We start from the raw sequence: 18,664 nt of genomic DNA, 5'->3' as shown, positions 1-18,664 counted from the left end.
TGGAAATAATGCATCATAAAAATACTCTAAGATTCTCCTGAATTATAAATAGATGAAGAGGACACAAATCATCAAAAATAGATGTAAGTTCTAATTTTGTATTATTGTGTAATGGGACATACTCTAGTCTCATTCCAAATCTCACAGATGTGGTCAATAGTTTTGTTAATAAGTATTCTTCTAAAGAACACAGAGGACTATTAGGATATGAGAAGTATCTGATATCTGATAAAAACCCCAATCAAATTTTACAGAAGAGACAGAGAATTTTAGGTTTTGCTTCCACCTTACTTCAATTTACTTGTATTTATGTCATAAAATCCTGCTTTTTTTAAATTGAAGTAACATTGTGAGCATCATTAACAGTCAAGTTGTGTGTTTAGCACATTAAATTTACCACGACAAGTCCAGTTGGATCCAATAGGTCATAAAAATGAAACAGCTAATCTGTGATAGGGAATTTGTAAATTAAGGGCAAGGAGTAGAACAGAAAACTCACAAAACAGAAAACACTCAGTGCCTGCTGTTCTCCATCAGTGCTTTCTCACAAACATACTCTTTGTTCTCAGTACCTCTGGGATGTTTGGTGTTAGAAGTAAGGACCATCTAAGAAAAAACACCAGTTTGCAAATAGGAAGTGTTATGAAACTTTTGTTCTGGAAAGCCCATGAAGTTGGGTGCAGAAAAACTATCCGTTTCAAGCACCTGGTCCTCCATTCCTGATTGTTTCCTGTCAGTCTTCAAACTCAAATTCATTCTTTCTCCATATATAAATGATTCTTTCAGCCCACCTTTAACAAAGCTTGGCTAAGCTATGTAGCAACTGTGAATACACCGGTGATATGACAATCATCTAATCTGTCTTAGATAATCTTGGGAATTTATCATCGGAAAAGGTTTGGAGTAGTCCCTAGCACACAGGATGCTTCAGAAGGAAGCTAGCCAATCACACTGATCGTCATTAATTCTGCCAATTATTCCTCTTTTTGTGAACACAGAGTTCCTCTGAGTGCCAGTGCGGCTGAAACTTTCTCTGCAACACGCTGGTCACCACTAGTCCTGGGTGCTGATCAGTGTGCTGTAATTGCAGCCTTCACCTTTGTAGAGCTGTTTCTAGAGAACTGGGTAGTTCCTCTCTCTAGACTCTGCCACAGCCTCTAGCTGATAAGCTACGCAAAGATTTTCTTGATTTCATTTATTCCTATGCTACCAGCTCCAATCACCATCCCAGGGTAAGATCTTTGCAAAGATATATGCATTTATAAAAAATGGACTTTAAGTCGGCACATTATGGAGTTGTATTAATGGAATTCAAAATAATATATTTATGACTGCTAGATATGTAAACATTGAAACAATATTTTAAACTGCTCTATATACTGATTATCCACCTTAATATCAGCAAAGTGAGATCAGAATTGAATTTCTTATCTATATGTGTGTGGAATCACAGACATCATAGAAACACACATCCACCAGTGCCTTCCCATACTGCCAAAGCCCACTCCTAGTTATGCTGGAACACAGGGAGACACTGGCAATGAGAAGTTTGGCCATCAAGAGTTGCTGGTTCTCTTGTATGTGACTAGAACTGGATCCTAGAGTAGCATAAAGCACATACTCTAAATTGTTTCTCTGCTGATAAACATAATTCATAACATTCATTTTCTTTCATGTCTGAACATGGTATTTTTTGTCCTACTTAGCTATGATGTATACTTTAAATTGCTTTTATTGTTGTGTGATGGCTTGTGCTAAGTCATCTCCCTGAAGTTCTGTGGTTGGTGTGGGTGAGGGACGGCATCCATATTTGGGATGGCTGATCTGAGTAGATGGTAGCTCTGGTTAGGGCCCAGATTTGGGGTTATGCAAAACTAACTGGCCTCAAGAGGGCAAGAACCCACACGTTATCTACCCAATCAAATGGAGTGTGGCATGTGATTGAGGAGTACTAGTAAATTCTAGTCCTTCTCTGGGCTTGCAAGGGAAAAATGCAAGGTTATTTGCTTAATTTTCATGTGCAAAATTAATTGTCTAATGGTATAAGAGGAAGGTATTAGACTCTGTCATTTCATCTAGAAATATGAAGGAAAATTTTAAAAAGTCCGATATTTTGTTTTTTCCAAAGTGTAAAGGGAAAAAAAATACTCTAACTTTTCTAACGATGAAATACCAAGTTCAAATTTTCTGTGACACAATACTATCTAAGCATACAATGCATTTATTTTTCTGGGTATTTTCTTTCTTCTAAATGTGCAAGAGGTTTTTGTTTGTCTTGTCTTTCCTGCCACAAAGATGAATCTTAATACTCACAAAAACCCTAACATATTAAATATATGTGCTAGGTAATGAGTATGTATATAATACATACGTAAATAGACTGTGTATCCTTTGCCCTATAATGGATGCAAAAGATACATTTAATAGGGTAGTGAGAAATAAGTATAGTCCCTCTCCTTTCATGGAATGTTTAGTTTTCCAGTCTTCATAATGTATATACACACGTATATATATGTATATGTCACATATATCACATATATAATATTCCCCTTATCCTGCATAGATTTTGATTTAAGTACTTCATTATAATTGGAAGCAACCCCATATTATCTGCTGGAAGTAAAATCTGTGCTTGAAAAAATCACTTAGAAATATTATGACGGATAGTAGTGGCTAAAAATCAGCTACTCAAATGGAGTTACCATTGATTTGTTTTCCATTGCTGGGAATGTATATACAATTGCAGCCTGCCAGAGAAATTTTAACTTGGTGTAGTTCACAAAAGTTGATTTGGGAATGTTAAATCAGTGTGCTGCCAAAGTTAGCCCTTGAGCGAAGAGAAAAATGGAAATCAAAGGGAGAGCCCTAAAGGATTATAAACAAAGTAATGTTTTACTGATCCTATATCTCGCATTATCCAATAGTACGTCAACACTAGCTCTGTAACAACCTTCACAGAGAAACCAAACATGTTTTATTGGATGAACAGATATATTTTACACTAATACACTTATATTTAACATTGAATCTGCCACATATCTGAAAACACAGTTTTAAAAAAGTAAACCATACCAACCGAAAGAGCAGTCTTTTCCTATAGGTCTCATTGCATATGTTACTGTCTTCCAAGAGCCTACTGTAAAGAAAAACATGGTTTTTATGATATAAAATCTAAGGGTCCATAATGCCCTATGTTAAATGGATGTGTAGCTTACTATAGAATTCCTGTCCTGGAAATCAAATCCACACACTATATTTTATTTGCATGATACTATAGTTTTCCTGAAAAAGTTGATGGCGACATAATTTTACCCTCTCTAGGATTAAGACACTGAAACTAGATAAGAGAGAAAGGTGGGAAGAGGAAATAGATGGAATGGAAGAAGAGAGAATAAAAGAAATTGATGTAATAAAATAGATATTTAATTAAATATATTAATTGTGATTTTTTTCTTTGAACTATTGTTTTCTTTATTTCTTGAGCATAGTGGGATATTGACATTCCAAAAGCAGTATCCAAGAAACTTTTATAGAGTACCCACTTTATTAGATTTTTGCTTTTTGGGGACCATCAAGAATTGCTCACATATCAATGCATGTATGTCAGCAACTACTGTATTGATGAATAGAATCCAATTTGAAAACAAGGGACACATAAGTGCACTATCAGTCTTTTTAATACAAAACACAAATAAGGGAATAAAATAAGTGAATAAAGGTGTGAAAATGACTGACTAGAAGACTAGGGAATGCTTCCCATTAAACTGAATTATAAATGCTCATTTCATATTTTGGAGAAGAATGTAGAATTTTTGAATAATTAAGAATCATCCCTAAGAGACTAACTTCTCACAGATTCTTAATTTTACTATAAAGAGAGACTATCTGTCTAAATCTGTATAAGTTTTGAAGTTGTTTTGCCTTATGTGGACTTGTTTTCTAGTTGTATGCATTCTCAAATAAGTCATTCAATTGAGGGGTTTAGTTACTCGAAGACTTCTGTTAATATTAATGATGACTTTTAAAGAAACCATCATCTCTAAAGCCCAGTTTAAATGGTCTCTAACTAAGGTGGCTTAATCAATTTCCATTTTAATCAATTTTATAGGGGTCACCCTATAAGCCAATACCTTAAAAATTCTTTTTAAATATTTTTTAATGGATTTTATTTCTTGAGCAGTGGGATATTGACATTCCACCATATTTTTAATGGATACTATATTTCCAATAGAAGTTGCTCATTTTGATGCATCTTAAGTGTGATTAGTACAACTGATTGTGGAATTCTCTAATTCCCTTTGAAACTCCTTAATTAAATCAATGGAACATAATATCTATGTCAGTTGAGAGATATTTTTAAGGGTATATGTTAAATTTGAAAAAATTCTGCTCTTATATTCAGGGCATTGCATCAATTTTATAAGCCATCATTTCACAACCACCACCTCCTACTCACTCCCCAGCCAGGTATACTGCTACATCCAGTTTAGATAAGATTTCCAAATTAGGGCTTTTATGAAGGCTAATAGATTGTTTAGCACGAGGAACTTAAAACAATGACTCAAGTCATACATTATCTGCATAGCTATACATAATTATGGGGCACAGGAAGTGGTTAATAGTACCAGATATGCAAGTACTTTTAATAGCCTATTCAATAAGCCAATGAAACTGCAAGTTCCTATGTGCTCTTAACATTTATACTTTTTAATGCAAGATGAAAGTAACAGGGATTACACCTTTGGGAGGACCAGAAGTTGACACTTTAAGTAAGGAAAATGTTAAACTTATGATTGAAGGTAAGAGAGAGAACTTTTCCCCAAACTAGTTTTTTGACATGCTAAATAACATATATGTTTGCATATATATGTGTGAACACATAGATATATGTATTTATTTATACATATATTCAAGCACACACATATATGGGAGATATATGTATCTATGAATATACAGGACACACATGACAGACTTTGTTCCTCCAAAGACATAAAAAAGCAAATTTCATTTTACCTGTTTTCCACAAAAAGGCTTTCCTGGGAGCAAACTGACTGAAAAATAAAAGAAGGCATTGTATCAGATGTTCTGGAGATGCTGAGGGATCCCAAACGCTTGCCTGATTTTAACACTACCTTTTCCCTCCAACAGGAAAAGAATGCAGCAAAATAAGTACCATTTTTAGAAAAATGGAAATAAAACTGAGAAAAAATAAGTTAGAGTTATAAACCATTCTCATGCAGCATACAGTACTTTTCCATCGGGCATCTCCAGGTTTCACAGATTTAGCCCGGTAAGCATCAAGGTCAGGAGAAGAGAGATGTTGTGAATGAAACGTGACCGTCGGACTCTGAGGTAGCAGTTTCCTCAGAGGCTGTGAAGATACAGCCACCAAGAGCCAAAAGGACAAGCTCAAGTCAAGGTAGACCATGCAACCTTGGCCCTCTGTACCTGAGGCTGGGAGAGTGGGAAGTTGCCACTGCAAACTTGATGCCTGGCAACGACAAACTCTCAAGAGATTGAAAGACTCTTAACATTGATGTAATGCCATCAATCATTAATCTTAAGTGTGTGTGTGTGGGGGGGGGTGGGAGTGAGAGGAGACATGTGAGAACAAGAAGCTAATTGGAAAAAAAAAATGTCAAGGTGTCAAGGTCCATCTAAGATAAAGTTTTTTTTTTGCATAGAAAACCAGCGACTTTCTTCTTAGCTTCCATTTCCCAAGCATTCATTTATCTACTATCTTTTAGATACTATCTTGTATTTGTTACATAATATAGAGAAGATAAAATTCATTATCATTACATGCTGGGGAAAGGCAGAGCAAAGTAAATTCTAATAAACAGTAAAAGAGAAGTCTAAAAATAGGGTGGGACAAGGGTCCCACAATATAGTGACTGAGATGAGGGATTAAGAAGCCATTTTCAAACAACTACATTTCTAAACATAAATATGTACACCAGGTTATATGTGTGGATTTTCTAAGTGATGAATAAGTGATCTGCTAAATGGATAGAGATTTAACAGGTCCACAGTAAGATAAATACAACTAAAGAAATAATAATGACCTTTCAATAACAAATCTTTGAATTAAAAGATGCTGCTAATATAACCACCGCTCAGAGAGACAAACAGGATATTGATTTCTCTTTACATTTTGCTTGAGAAATCATTTCCTCCCACTAAAGCCAAAGGGCACAGCTGGGCAAAATGTTTTCCTCAGTGGTTTGAGCATTTCAGTGAGGGCATCTCTTAGAAGCATTTCTTGTTTTAACCTTTGTGCAATAAGTGTGCATCCTGAGTAGCAACTGGGCAAAAACCTTATTTAATAAAAAAACAGTCATTTAAGAAAGCAGCTTTTCAGAATAGGTTTTAAATTTAACATTTGTATATATAAAGGCAAAACAAAAGCAAGTGACCTACCCTGTCATTATTCTTAAGAAAATCTCTTTAAGGTGAGTTAAATATCCCACCGCCTTTATTTCCTTTAGTTTGATTTTACTACCAGGTTGATTCAGTCACTATATGTTAAGTGAGACTGTCTCAGATATACAGTGTGAATCTAGGACTTTGCTACCTCTCAACTCTTGTCATTGCAAAGAGGTCAATCAAGTTTATAATGTTCTGACTGGGTGCTAGAATTACTCTACTTTCAAAGAATTACTTCTTTGAAAGAGTTGATCAATGACAAATCGACCTCTTTAGACTTGTTAATCTAAAAGCATTTGGGGCAAAGTGAAGTAGCCCAAACTCTTTGAATTAAAAAATAAGGCACCTGCAAGTCAAAGATAACTTTGCCCAAAAGGTATCTTCAGAATGTTTCTACTTTTTGTGGAAAGGTCCCCCCAAATCATCTCATCATTCCTCCACCACATTTTCATAAATAAGACAGAGACAGTTATGGGTTATGATTCAGTAGCTGATGAAAATAAACTTTAAAAAAAGTATTATTAATACTTGCAAATTTTAATAGCAGAGAAAGAAAAAAATTGTCACAGTAATTAAGAGCAGCATTCAAAGCTGTCACTTATATGCATTCTTAGATATAAAGAGCTCATTTTTTAAGGAGAAAAAAGATTTTGCCTAATGGGTTACAGAACTCTCTCCCACTTTCCACCCCCAAGCCAGGTGACACCACATGCCCTTATCATCAGTTACTGCTGAGGAGAAACCCCAACATGCCAAGGAGATCTGAGATGAGTCCCCTCCTTGATTCCCTATCTTTACCTAAATAGCCTTCAGGAGTTACCTCCCAGGAAGAACATGTCTTTCTCAAATATATTGCTTTATCAATGATCAAGCTGGCAACATTGCATAGAATTAATCATAAGTTGAAATTCATGTCAAAGGAAACAGTAATATATTTTAAGTACTTCTGACTACAAAAATGCATTTACAGTTTGAGAACTACATTGTTGTATGCATTGAGTTACAACTATGTAGTTCTAAAATAATAAATTTGTCTTATCTTAAGATACCAAAATTCTCAACCTACATTTGAAATTTTATTTGAAAATCCCCAAATGATCTGCATGATTTGATTGTGCGCCTACATACAAACACATACACACACACACCTTAGACATCAACATGCATTATAAAATAGCCAAGATTACTTCTAATCTTAAAACAATCTGAATTTGCTAAAATGCAAATACTAGGAAATATTTCTTTATTGTAACTTAGTAGGAAAAAATGCTACCTAAGTATTATGAGCCTATTTGGATGCTTCTCTAAATTAAATAACAATCGTCAAGGAAAGACAGTTTATTACCCCCATTTTTAGTTATGAAGAAACTAAAGACCAGCTAAGAAAAAGAATAGATGTTTGTAACTTAGTTTCCTTATGCTGGATTCTTTGCATTTGTTTTAGAAAACAATTACTATAACTTTAATTATTATCTTGTGTACCTCAGCACTTCAGACAATGATAATGATTATTTGGGAATGTGCAATTGCATAAATGAAGCTGTCTTTATGTAAATGCTAAGAAGATCTATGATCATATGTATTCAAGAAAGTTCATATAGCTATGTCACGTCTTTTAGTTTGTTATAATAGTAGATGTATAATATCTTGTTAATGCAGAGTCACCCCCAAAGAGCCCTACCTATTGGCATTTATAATCTTATCTAGTACCTCCTACACTGTTCTAGGGTTCATCTGTGTGTCCAACAAAATAGAACAGAAGGAAAGATGCACTGCTTCTAAGAGTAGGTTATAAAAGACTGTGGCTTCCATCTCGGGTTTCTCTCTCTCTGATAACTTGTTCTGGGGAAGCTTGGTAACAAATCATGAAGACATTCCACAGCCCACAAAGAGAACTGCATAGTGGGATATGAGATCGACAGCTTATAACCAGCAAGAAACTGAGGTCCGCCACCATGAGTGAATTTGGAAGTGGATCACCACTCTATCAAGCCTTCAGATGACTGCAGCCCCAGCTGACAGTTACCTTGTGAAAGACCTTGAGCCAGAATCATCGAGCAAAGCCACCGCTGGATTCCTGCCTCTCAGAAATGGTGAGATTAGAAGTATTTTGGCTTTAAGCTGTCAAATTCTGGGGTGATCTGTTATGTGCCAATAAGTAGCTTATACCTCGAGAACACAGTGCAGGTTGCATCTCTCCAGCAGAGTTACGGGGCATTAGGAGACAGACACTGGGCATTTTTTTCTCTCTCTAAAAGAGCAACTCAGCCTTTAAGGGGCATGGAAAGGTATAAAAATGAGAATATTATAAACAATAGAGGGCTTTTCCTTAGAAAAATGCATATGTGCTCAATATATAATACTTTGCACATGAAGTCAGGGGTTTCTTTCTTCCCTGAAATTCTAGGAGTATACTCTGGGTTCAGAATGCCTATGAAAAATTCCCTACTCTGGGACTTCAGGTGATCAGTGTCAGTCACCCCACTTAAAGTAGTAAAGCCTGAAGTGCTGGCTGTCAGAGAGCCTATCAGAGGAACTCACACCTCCACTCCTAAAGAGGGAAGAAGATACAGCATCTCAAAGAAGGCCACAGAATTATTTCATGAGATAGAAAGGCTATGGCAATAGCTTGGCACTTAGGCTTTCTCATATGTAAGCCAGGTTGTACTTAAAAAAATGTTAATTAAATAGAGGTTTTTAACAGCAGTACTTATTTCCAATTTTTAGCCTGGTACCCAGGTTCCTTACAATTAACCTCCTTCTGGGGTCATCAGGAAAGGCAATGTGTAATGGAAGTTATGCTGACCCCTTCTTCCTGTGATGAACTCCCCACAGCCGTGAGAATCTGCAAAGGGAGTATGGCAACGTGTGTCATCCTCATCAAAGGCAGCCATCAGCGATGTCACCTTCTGTCATCTAGCCCTATGGTGATGTGGCACAAGTTTGAACAAAAACAACTAATATTTTTACATTAACAGAATGAGTGTTTGTTTTTCAACATAACATCTAGCAAGTTACTCATAAGTTATATAGAACCAAAAAGAAGAAGAGAGAGTGTGTGTGGAGGGGTGTGGGAAGAGAGGGGGAAGAATAAAGAATAAAATATGAACTGGTCTTCAGAACAATTTCTCTCCGTGATGGTTATGGAAAGGAACAGGCTACTTCCCAGCCCACTGGAGACATCCATACACTATCATGAATAGAAGAGATCTGATCCTTTTATCACTTCATTCCTATATCCACAGGCACAAGTAAAACTACCATGTGTAAGACTGTGCTTTGCACTATTGATAATTCTGAACACAATAAAAGTCTAAGTAGACCAGATATCTGTAGAATCTTCTAGAATTGTACCCAGACCTCATCGAACTATGTGTGCTTCTACCTCCCTCTCTCACATCATCTTAATTCCAGAGCTCTGGGACAGATTATTCAATTATCAAAAGTATAATTTGTTGTACTCAAGAAAGGCAGAGAAGATCTAGAAGCGGCCATGGAAACCTGAAAAAATGTGAAAGAAGTGCAGTGTTGGAGGCTTGAACTTCTCTGCAGCTTCACATTAAAGGGTTCAGCATCAGCAAGAGGGTCAGGGACACTGAATTGGACCTGAAAGCTCTGGGACAGCAGGCTGCTTCCATGCTAAGCCCCGAAGCCCTGCTGGTGGTCAGCTTGGCTTTGTAATAGCCCCCAGGAGTAAGCTGATGCCCCACCTTATTTTGCAAACAGGGAAGTGTTGTCCACCTACACAAAGAGCTCACACCTCTGCTTCTGCAGAAGGGGGAAATCACAATGATTTTAAGGGCTGCCAAATGATTTCACAGAATGTAAAAGCTATGGCAATAGTTTACTTTTGTTTCATCATCTTGCACTAAAACCCAGGTTTTTTAAAACCTACTTTTAATTTTTATTTAATTTCATTTGTATTTTATTTTGACAACAGTAGGAAAAAGGTAAAATCCCAACCACATTATTTATTGGGATTTGAATAAAAATTGTTTTATCATTACTCCCTTGACAAATGGCGCACAGGCCTGACTTGATAAACTGAAGGGGCATATGAATGTTATTATTTAACACTGATATAATAAAGTGTCCCTCCTTGCTAAGAATGCAGAAATTTCCATATATGTTGAACAACAGACTCTTTGAATTATCCTTTCCTGTGAATAATGCAGGTTTTAAGAAAACAACAATGGGGCTATCTGCTGCCTAATATGGACATGAAGATGACTTTTCTCAAATCTAGCACCACCTCTCTGTACTTAGCCTATTCCACTGACAAAAATTGTCCCTCTCTTTCCCCACAGTCATAATGGAGGGACTCAAGCAGACCCTTGGATACCTTTCCATCACTTCCCTGAATGAGGTCCTCTTCCAGAAACACCTCTAGTTTGCTGCAGTTTAATTTGTTCCCTGGCTCCAGCTTCCCTAGTCCCTGCCAGCTCCCCGTCTGGGGAATGAGCTGCCTTTCTGCTGATGGAGGGGCCGCACTAAAGAGGCAATTAAAACAACTACTCACATCGTGTGAAAATATTCTCTCCCTCACTCTCTGATATTCCTCTTCTCTCTCTTCAATTGATTTACTTCGTCTGTCATCTCTAAATGGATGCATTCTGTTTTGCTGAACAGAGAAAAGAAATCAGGAGGGTTATCCACGTTGAGCTGTTAGAAATCTGCAGTTAAGTAACTGTCAGCTGAGAATAATAAATGTTCACTTAAACAAATGGAGCATGAAAAGTCGCACTCCCTCTGGTCCCGGGGGAAGCTGTGCCAGCTACAAGTGTGGTGTGTGTGCACGACATGTGGGGACACCAGAGACCTGCTGCTCCTGGTTGCCTCCTCGCTGGAGGTAAATAGCACAGGCGTTTCTGGAATGAACGCACCTGGATGTGCCTCAGGTCAGCCAGTTCAGCTACATGATGGGTCACCAGTGATGGCCTCAGACTCCTCTGCTAACCTGTGTGATTTTGGCTCCTCATTGGAGGAAGTGACTTGCTCAAGGTGGTTAAGAGAAGGGAAGAAATGGTTTTGGAAAATCTCAGGGGCTACAGCAACAGCAAGGGAATCAAGAAAGTAATGGGCAGGAAGGAAGAGGTGGACTCTATTTCTCTCTATCTAAATTTGTGTTCTTGATTCACTTGATTGATTCTGGGGTTATCTCTGGCATAGAAAGTAGAAACTAAATTTGATAAGCTAGTTTGCTGATTTGGGTCAATATCAAGGGATCTTAAAGAACAATTCAAAGAACCCAGCATGAGGACTGCTCCTCCATCTTTCACCTGGACCACTTCCTGCATTTCAACTCCCCTCCCGTCTCATTCCACCCAACATGCTCTGCGCTAACTACGTTCATCCATCCATTCAACAAACACCCACGAGTACACAACATAGGCACATGTTTTATAGTCAACTCGAGCCATGGGGTATCTCAGTGGTGGTGGCAGTGGTGGTGGGAGGAAACGAGATACAAATGATGAACAGGTTTCAAAAAAAGTGCGTCAGAGATGCACATACTGGCTTACAATGACTCACTGAGAGTAATTAAAGTAATAGCTTAAGGGAGATGCATATTGTCTTACCTTCAAGAATTCTAAGGCAAAGGCATTTGCAAAAAAATCTATTTTGATTGTCAGAGACATCAAGTGTAATTGTCATGACATTTATAGGGCTTGCTACTGTTCTTATCACTTAAAATTTGTTTTCTTTTGCCATTTACTTCGTTTTCTTGCTCACCCCTCTGGATCCCACCTCCCCCATCTGGAGAAGAGAGTAAGTGAAGTGTCTCTCCACCCGTGTTGAGGTACATGAAGAAGGCTACTCTAGGACATAAGGTTTTGTCACAGGCAAAATACACATAAGGAGAAAGTTCGGCTACAGTTCATGCAAAACAAGCAGACGATTTACATGGACAATAAAACATGGGAAGGAGAAGGGGTGTGAGACTAGAACATGAACTTGATTGTTTTCTGTGAAGACTTATTTTAGGATAGTTGCAAAATCCACCTGTCCTCACCATAACAAGGTTTGTTCTTTACAGCTACACCAGGTGATCATCGGTCCGTATTGATAATCCAGCTCAATTTGTGCACAACTGAAGGACAAAGCTGTAGGGATTGGAACGACTGCCATAGTTACACAGACATCTGGAAATGCGACTGACAAAGCTTTCCCCAACAGCTCTGAGTCTGCGGCATCCCCACCCCCCCCACATGCAGCAGGAACTGCGCCAAGCACCACCCATGCAGCCCAACACAGAGCCATGGCTAAAGCAACCAGGACACAGTTATTTTGCTACCCATTGAATGCCAAAGGGGAAGGCAAGGAGGGCCAGGAGGTTGGAGGGAGGACGGTAGATCAGAGGCAGGGGAGAGGTGGGAGCAGGAGGAGGGAACAACAGAAGAATGACATGAACATCAGTCAGCCCACCTTCAAAAACAACAATGTCAGCCACTCTCAAACTTGAGACCAACCTGATTGTCTTCTTTATCAATACTAGAGTTATCTCGCTTCAAGATAAACCGCTTCTGGGATTCTTCACCTTTTTCATCTTTTAAATGTTCACAAAACCTTTGCTCTGGTCTGCCAGCAAAGTAAAACATATCAATAAAAAAGTTTTTTCCCCTGTTGCAAATTATTTCTCAGTGTTGTTTTTTTCCCCCACCGTGGCATTCAACTTAAAAAAAAAAAAAAAAGTTTACATGTGGTTTTGATACTTGACTTGCTGGCATTATACAGGCGAGTAACAGTATGTCACGTCCCGGTCCCAGATGTACCTTTGGTTGTTTTGAATTCAGATTCTTGTTTGCTGCATGCTGCTTTCCTATAGCTGAAGTTATAAGAAATGTAAAGACCTGCTTTCTACAGTTATTGTCACCTCCATCTCTCCTGAATTCAATCAAGCTCCTGCCCATGTCTCCAATAAAATGTTTGGAATCTTGGAAATGAAACTACCTCCCACCATTTACTCCATTCAAGAGCCTTCAGAATCCATAATGAGAGGGGGTCACCTAGATTTAATTTCTGTCTTTCTCTAGTGACAAATGCTCTGGAATCTGATGCGTGTAGATTCTGACATCCTTGACCATGTCTTGTAAATCAGTTCAGTAATTGGGGAAACTGAAGATGTTTAGTTTAAACAACTTAATGACTGATTAGCATGGGGAAAAACGCTCCAAGCAGTTACACACTATCGATTATCCAATTGATTATTTTAGATCCCCTTAATCATTTTGTACTATTAGAGGAAAGGGCTCCACTTCCTTGTTAATTTCCCACAATTGTCACTACACACCACAGAACTCAATGGATGACTTGGACTGGGGTTCATCCCCAGAGGAAGTGCTAAAATGTTTGTTCCGGGTTTAGAAGCAGGGGTAATTTATGACTCTCATTACAGTGTCGCTGTCACGTCTGATGTATTACTTCTGAAGTCCAGTGGGTTTTCTATCCCTCCTGGGTTCATTACGCATTCAGTCATTGGGAAGCTGCTTTTCAGTGCCTTGCTTAATACGAGGGACCGATAATTAAGAGAATCTCATCTTCTTATATCTCCAAAATGAGCAAACAGCACTTTGAAAACAAAGGAGTAGCTTAAATGTGTATTCCAAATTTTAAAGGGAAACATTCTTTCCTTAAATACATGTACATAAATTATAATAATACTGGTGGGCAATGACAGAAAACTGGAATGATACCATTTATAGCTTCTAGAACTGTGTATAATTGTTGCAAAGTGATATCATTATCTCATTCAATCTTCAATCCCTCCAATACAACTGGTGTAGGAGGGGTAAATATTTTTGGCCTCTTTTATAAAGAAACCATTCCTCAGTAGTCCTTTTGATTCCAAGTTTATAGATTTTCCAAGTAAACCACAGGCACAAAACAGCCTATTCTCTCTGTTTATATACAGAACACAGAGAACACAGGTCCTCAAAATCAGCAAAAGAACAAAAACACAGTTTAAAGTACAACAAACAAACCAACCAACCCCCGCATGACATCATCTTAAATGCCAATGTAAATGTTTCCCAGCAAAATTAAAATGTAGTAAAATATAACTATCTGAAATTGCAAATATTGCCTTTTTTAAATCAGAATACTATGGGAATAAAGTAAACTTGCACTATACCATGAAGAGGCCATTTATCGTAGCAAAATTAAACATATTTCAGGTAGACTCTACTTCAATTACTTATCACATTTAAATATAATATAAGCATGAAGAGTTGCAAGTCACAATCAAGATAACAATCCCCTATGAATTTTTTTAAGCATCCTAACATTTTCAACTGAAATTTAGATGTTATATCACTTTTTATGTAGCAAGTGAAATTAGGATACTAGCTTAAATACAAATACAGATTGTATCAATGCTAATTAAGTCTCTCCTAATGTCTCCAAGCTCTGTATTCTGGTAAACTCTAATAAATGAAATTATTAGCTTACTGCTAGATGTATAGATATGGTGCTTGTAATTGTTGCTAATAGTCTGTAACCGCTCACTTAGAAATTAAATGGCCTGAGAATGTGAACTTTTTGATTCATGGGCATAGGGTGATTTGGCTTTAGAATAAATTCTTCAAGAAGACCAATTAGAGTGGGGTTTCAGCATATTAACTACACTGAGAATGTAAGTTCAGGTGAGTAAGAAATTTATTTTTTTAATGTTTAGCTATATGTGCCTAGAACCATGTCTGGCATATGGGAGGTGTTTGGTTGAAAAAATAAATGAATCAGTGTATGAATGAATGAATGAAAATGTAGCGCACATCTCTATATAAGTCACTGTAATTCAAGGAAAGATCAAAGAGTATTGAATAAGACATACTGTCCTAAACTTTTTCAGTCATAATAAAGGGAGCTTCTGTTTACTAGGAACCTGAATTTACATTTGGAACAGGAAGATTTTTAAAATTCAGATTTTGTAGTTCAAGTTAACAAAATAATAATCATATTATTAAGAAAATATGAGATTTGAGAGTATCCTGGGAAGAGAGGTGGAAATTGGAACCTTGGTTTTTCTAGTTTTGGAATTGCTTGGTTTAAAGTTTCATTATAGCACAAGAGAACTATTTAAACTTTGTCTTTAAAATTTCACTGCACTTTTTCATAGTTCTGGTTTGTTTTTCTTAGCAAGACATATTTAGAGAAATGCATCCATTGCATAAACAAGAGTAGTTGAAGAGCTTATTCTAATCAATAATGTAAATACCATGTACAGCCATATAATTTCTTACTGATATAAATTATGCAAAATGCATTTTCCATAACTGCTTTTCAAATGTCTTGTTTAAATTTCTATCACACATCAGAATCTAATCGTGCAGATTGTTAATTCTTTTATAATTTTCCCAAACAAATCAAATGATTATAAATTTGCCATGTGAAGTTTATATAAAAGGAATAAAATAAGCCTAATAATATTTTTCCAGGTGGATTTTATAGAGAATTATCTCTGACTCCAGAGCTAAGCATAATCTGCAGTTTAAGCTCAGGCAAACTAAAGTATACAACTGAAGTATTGCATGTGGTTAAACTAAAAATTGCCAGTAATGCACTACAATATCACAGTGATAAAAGATCCTTTTTACCACTAATTCAACATAACAATATTATTTCTTAGCCATAAAATGAATGAAACCAGTGCATAATGTTGATCTTTATTTAAAATGGTAAAGAATTAACTTAAAATGTTTCAAGATAAGGGTGTAACTCTAAGAAAAACTCCTCAAAACTGTGAAATATCCCAGTCTTTATTAACAATGATAACTAGAGTTTACTATATGCTTCATGGTTATGCATTATATGTGCCTGTTATTTCATCCTGGCAGTTTTGGTCCATGCTATCTTATTTCTATAGAGCTTTCCCTACATCATCTTCAAAAAGCAGAGAAAATGTATTTAATGTTTCTTCTTGATGAAAAATGTTCCTTTTCTTAGGGTTAAGAAAAATATCTTCTCATAATTTGTAGTAGGTATCCATGGTGAAACTCAATGGTATTTCCATCAGTGTCTAAGCCTTCCCAATTAAGCTTCTGAAAAGTCAGAATTAACTCTTTATTGCTACTTATTAGACCTAATCCATGAACTGAGAGGGAGAGTAGCTCAATGAAATACTTTGTAAGAAGAGAATCAAATTCTTTCAGTCAATCAATTGCAATTTTAGTTAATTTTTTTTTCTTTAGGCTCAAAATGGATGAGTAGTCATATTTTAAAAATCTTCTTGATCCAGAATTAGTTTCAATGGTTTAGTCTCACTACCAGGTTCTTCAGACCAAGTTCATTACTTTTCTTTCAAATAGGTCAGCTTACTCCCTGCCTGTTCACTCCACATACATATGTACATACAAAGAATTCAATTCTACTAACTACAGGAGTCTTTAAATTTTATACTGAATGACTGAAATATTGTCATTAACATGCATAGGTATCTTAATGAAGAAAGCTGCTATGTAAAATAGGACAAAATATTCTGGGTAAGAAAGACATCTATCCAAAATATTTTAGTAATAAAACATACTAGAGAAATATAATGGCACTCTTCTCTTAATACCTTGATATTTTCAATTTAAATATCGATGACTGATATCTTTTATTTTAAGAAAGAAAATCATACATTCTTCTTTAAGTATTTCATAATTTCCACTATCACTTTGCCCTATTACATTTTATTCTCTTTGATTGAGACCACAACTTACACACCCAGCAGATGCAGTGCTAAGTGTTCAGATTCTTTCACAAGCATCTTTCAAACTCCTGTTCTTCATTCTATACTCTTCATTTTGTACACTTTTGAAAATTTCATTTTATCCTCTCTGTTTCTGTTTTGCACGTATATACAGAGGCATGCAAACTAATACAGAAATCGCCTGGACACTCTTTTAACATAAGGCTATTCATGAACAACAAAACTAAGCCCTCATTAGAACTAAGTACAAAACACAAAGGTAACAAGGGTTTATATGATATATTCTCTTAAATTGGTACCATCTCTCTGGCAAATTGGTGATAGCATTAAGAGCTTTAAAAATATTGATAACGTGATTCCATTTGATAACCTGATTCCATTTCTCAGGACAAAACCAAAGAAAATAGCAATAAATGAACTCACAGTTCCATTGCTCATGCCAGCAAAATAGTGGAAAACCATGATAGGCTGGTTAAGTTAAAATAGCTCTGTATGTAAAATGCAGCTTTCCAAATAATAAACAATACTATTGACTAGCATAGGAATGCAATATATAAGAAAAGAGATATGTCATATCTTATTTAATTTGAAACTATAATAAATGTAGTATATGAAGAAGAATGACGGCGGTGGTTATCTCTGGATGGTGGGATTATGGAGCACTTTAATTTTAAAATTTTACGTATTTGTGGTTACAATAAACATATATTATTATTTTATAACAACAAAATAATAAGACTCTTTGTAGAATACTTGGAAACCAAGTCAACAACTCAAAAGTGGTTTGTATTAATCACTGGATTGTGGACAGTTACAATATTCTTGTATTTTGAATATTTTCTAAATTTTTATCACTATATTATTTTATAATCTGCTACACTGAACACTTAATTGGTTTTATTTTGCTATGTTTTCAAAATATTATTTTTAAAAATATTAGTATTAATTATACTACCTACCTCTGATCTTGGCTTATCACTTTCCAATATATGTAAATAAAACAAAAACTCATCCTTTTATTGTTATGTCTTTTTTGATCTTTATGCATAGCAACATGTTCTTATTAATGATAATAAATAAGTGGGGGTGGCTAATATCAAGATTTTTTAATGTCAAGATTTACTTTTCTCTGTACAGTAGAAATCCAAATAGTAATGATATAGAAAAAGACAAGTGGGTAAGGGAAGAAGTAGAAAGTATGAAATTTGAAAAAATGAGAGCTACTTTTGAAAAGTAGCAGCTTTAATATATCTAAAGCTCCACAATCCACTTCCCCTTAAAAAATACTGCATGTTAGCACACAGCCTAATAGCATTCAAAAAAATGGATATGATTAAAACGAACATAGTCATAGTTTAAAATAATTAAATAAAATTTTAAACATAGATACTGTTAAACGAACATAACAAAAATTTACCTTCGAAAACACGCATTATTGTGCCTTTTCTGCTTTTTGATTTATGAACTGCAGCTGCTTCTGACAAGCTTCCTAACTGTGGCTTTTTTGTGGTATTTCCATGTAAAAACTGAAAAGTACTTAAATGTACC

At 36.0% G+C, this 18,664-nt stretch overlaps 1 protein-coding gene across 1 annotated transcript in view; it reads right to left on the bottom strand.

The window, feature by feature from the left end:
- ARPP21 (cAMP regulated phosphoprotein 21) overlaps positions 1-18,664 on the bottom strand; it is a 152,074-nt gene that overhangs the window by 71,113 nt on the left and 62,297 nt on the right. The window contains exons 10-13 of the mRNA XM_037526146.2: positions 12,897-13,005; positions 10,946-11,047; positions 5,014-5,051; positions 3,077-3,136 (exon numbers count right to left, since the gene is read on the bottom strand). Of these exons, the coding sequence (XP_037382043.1) occupies positions 3,077-3,136; positions 5,014-5,051; positions 10,946-11,047; positions 12,897-13,005 (309 nt within the window). The remainder of the gene's footprint in view (positions 1-3,076; positions 3,137-5,013; positions 5,052-10,945; positions 11,048-12,896; positions 13,006-18,664) is intronic.

The sequence above is a fragment of the Talpa occidentalis genome, unplaced genomic scaffold, assembly GCF_014898055.3.
Source record: "Talpa occidentalis isolate TD23 unplaced genomic scaffold, MPIMG_talOcc4v2.1 talOcc4.10, whole genome shotgun sequence".
Taxonomy (NCBI): Eukaryota; Metazoa; Chordata; class Mammalia; order Eulipotyphla; family Talpidae; genus Talpa; species Talpa occidentalis.
Note: the sequence above shows the minus strand (reverse complement) of the source record. Positions and strands in the feature narration are given on the sequence as shown.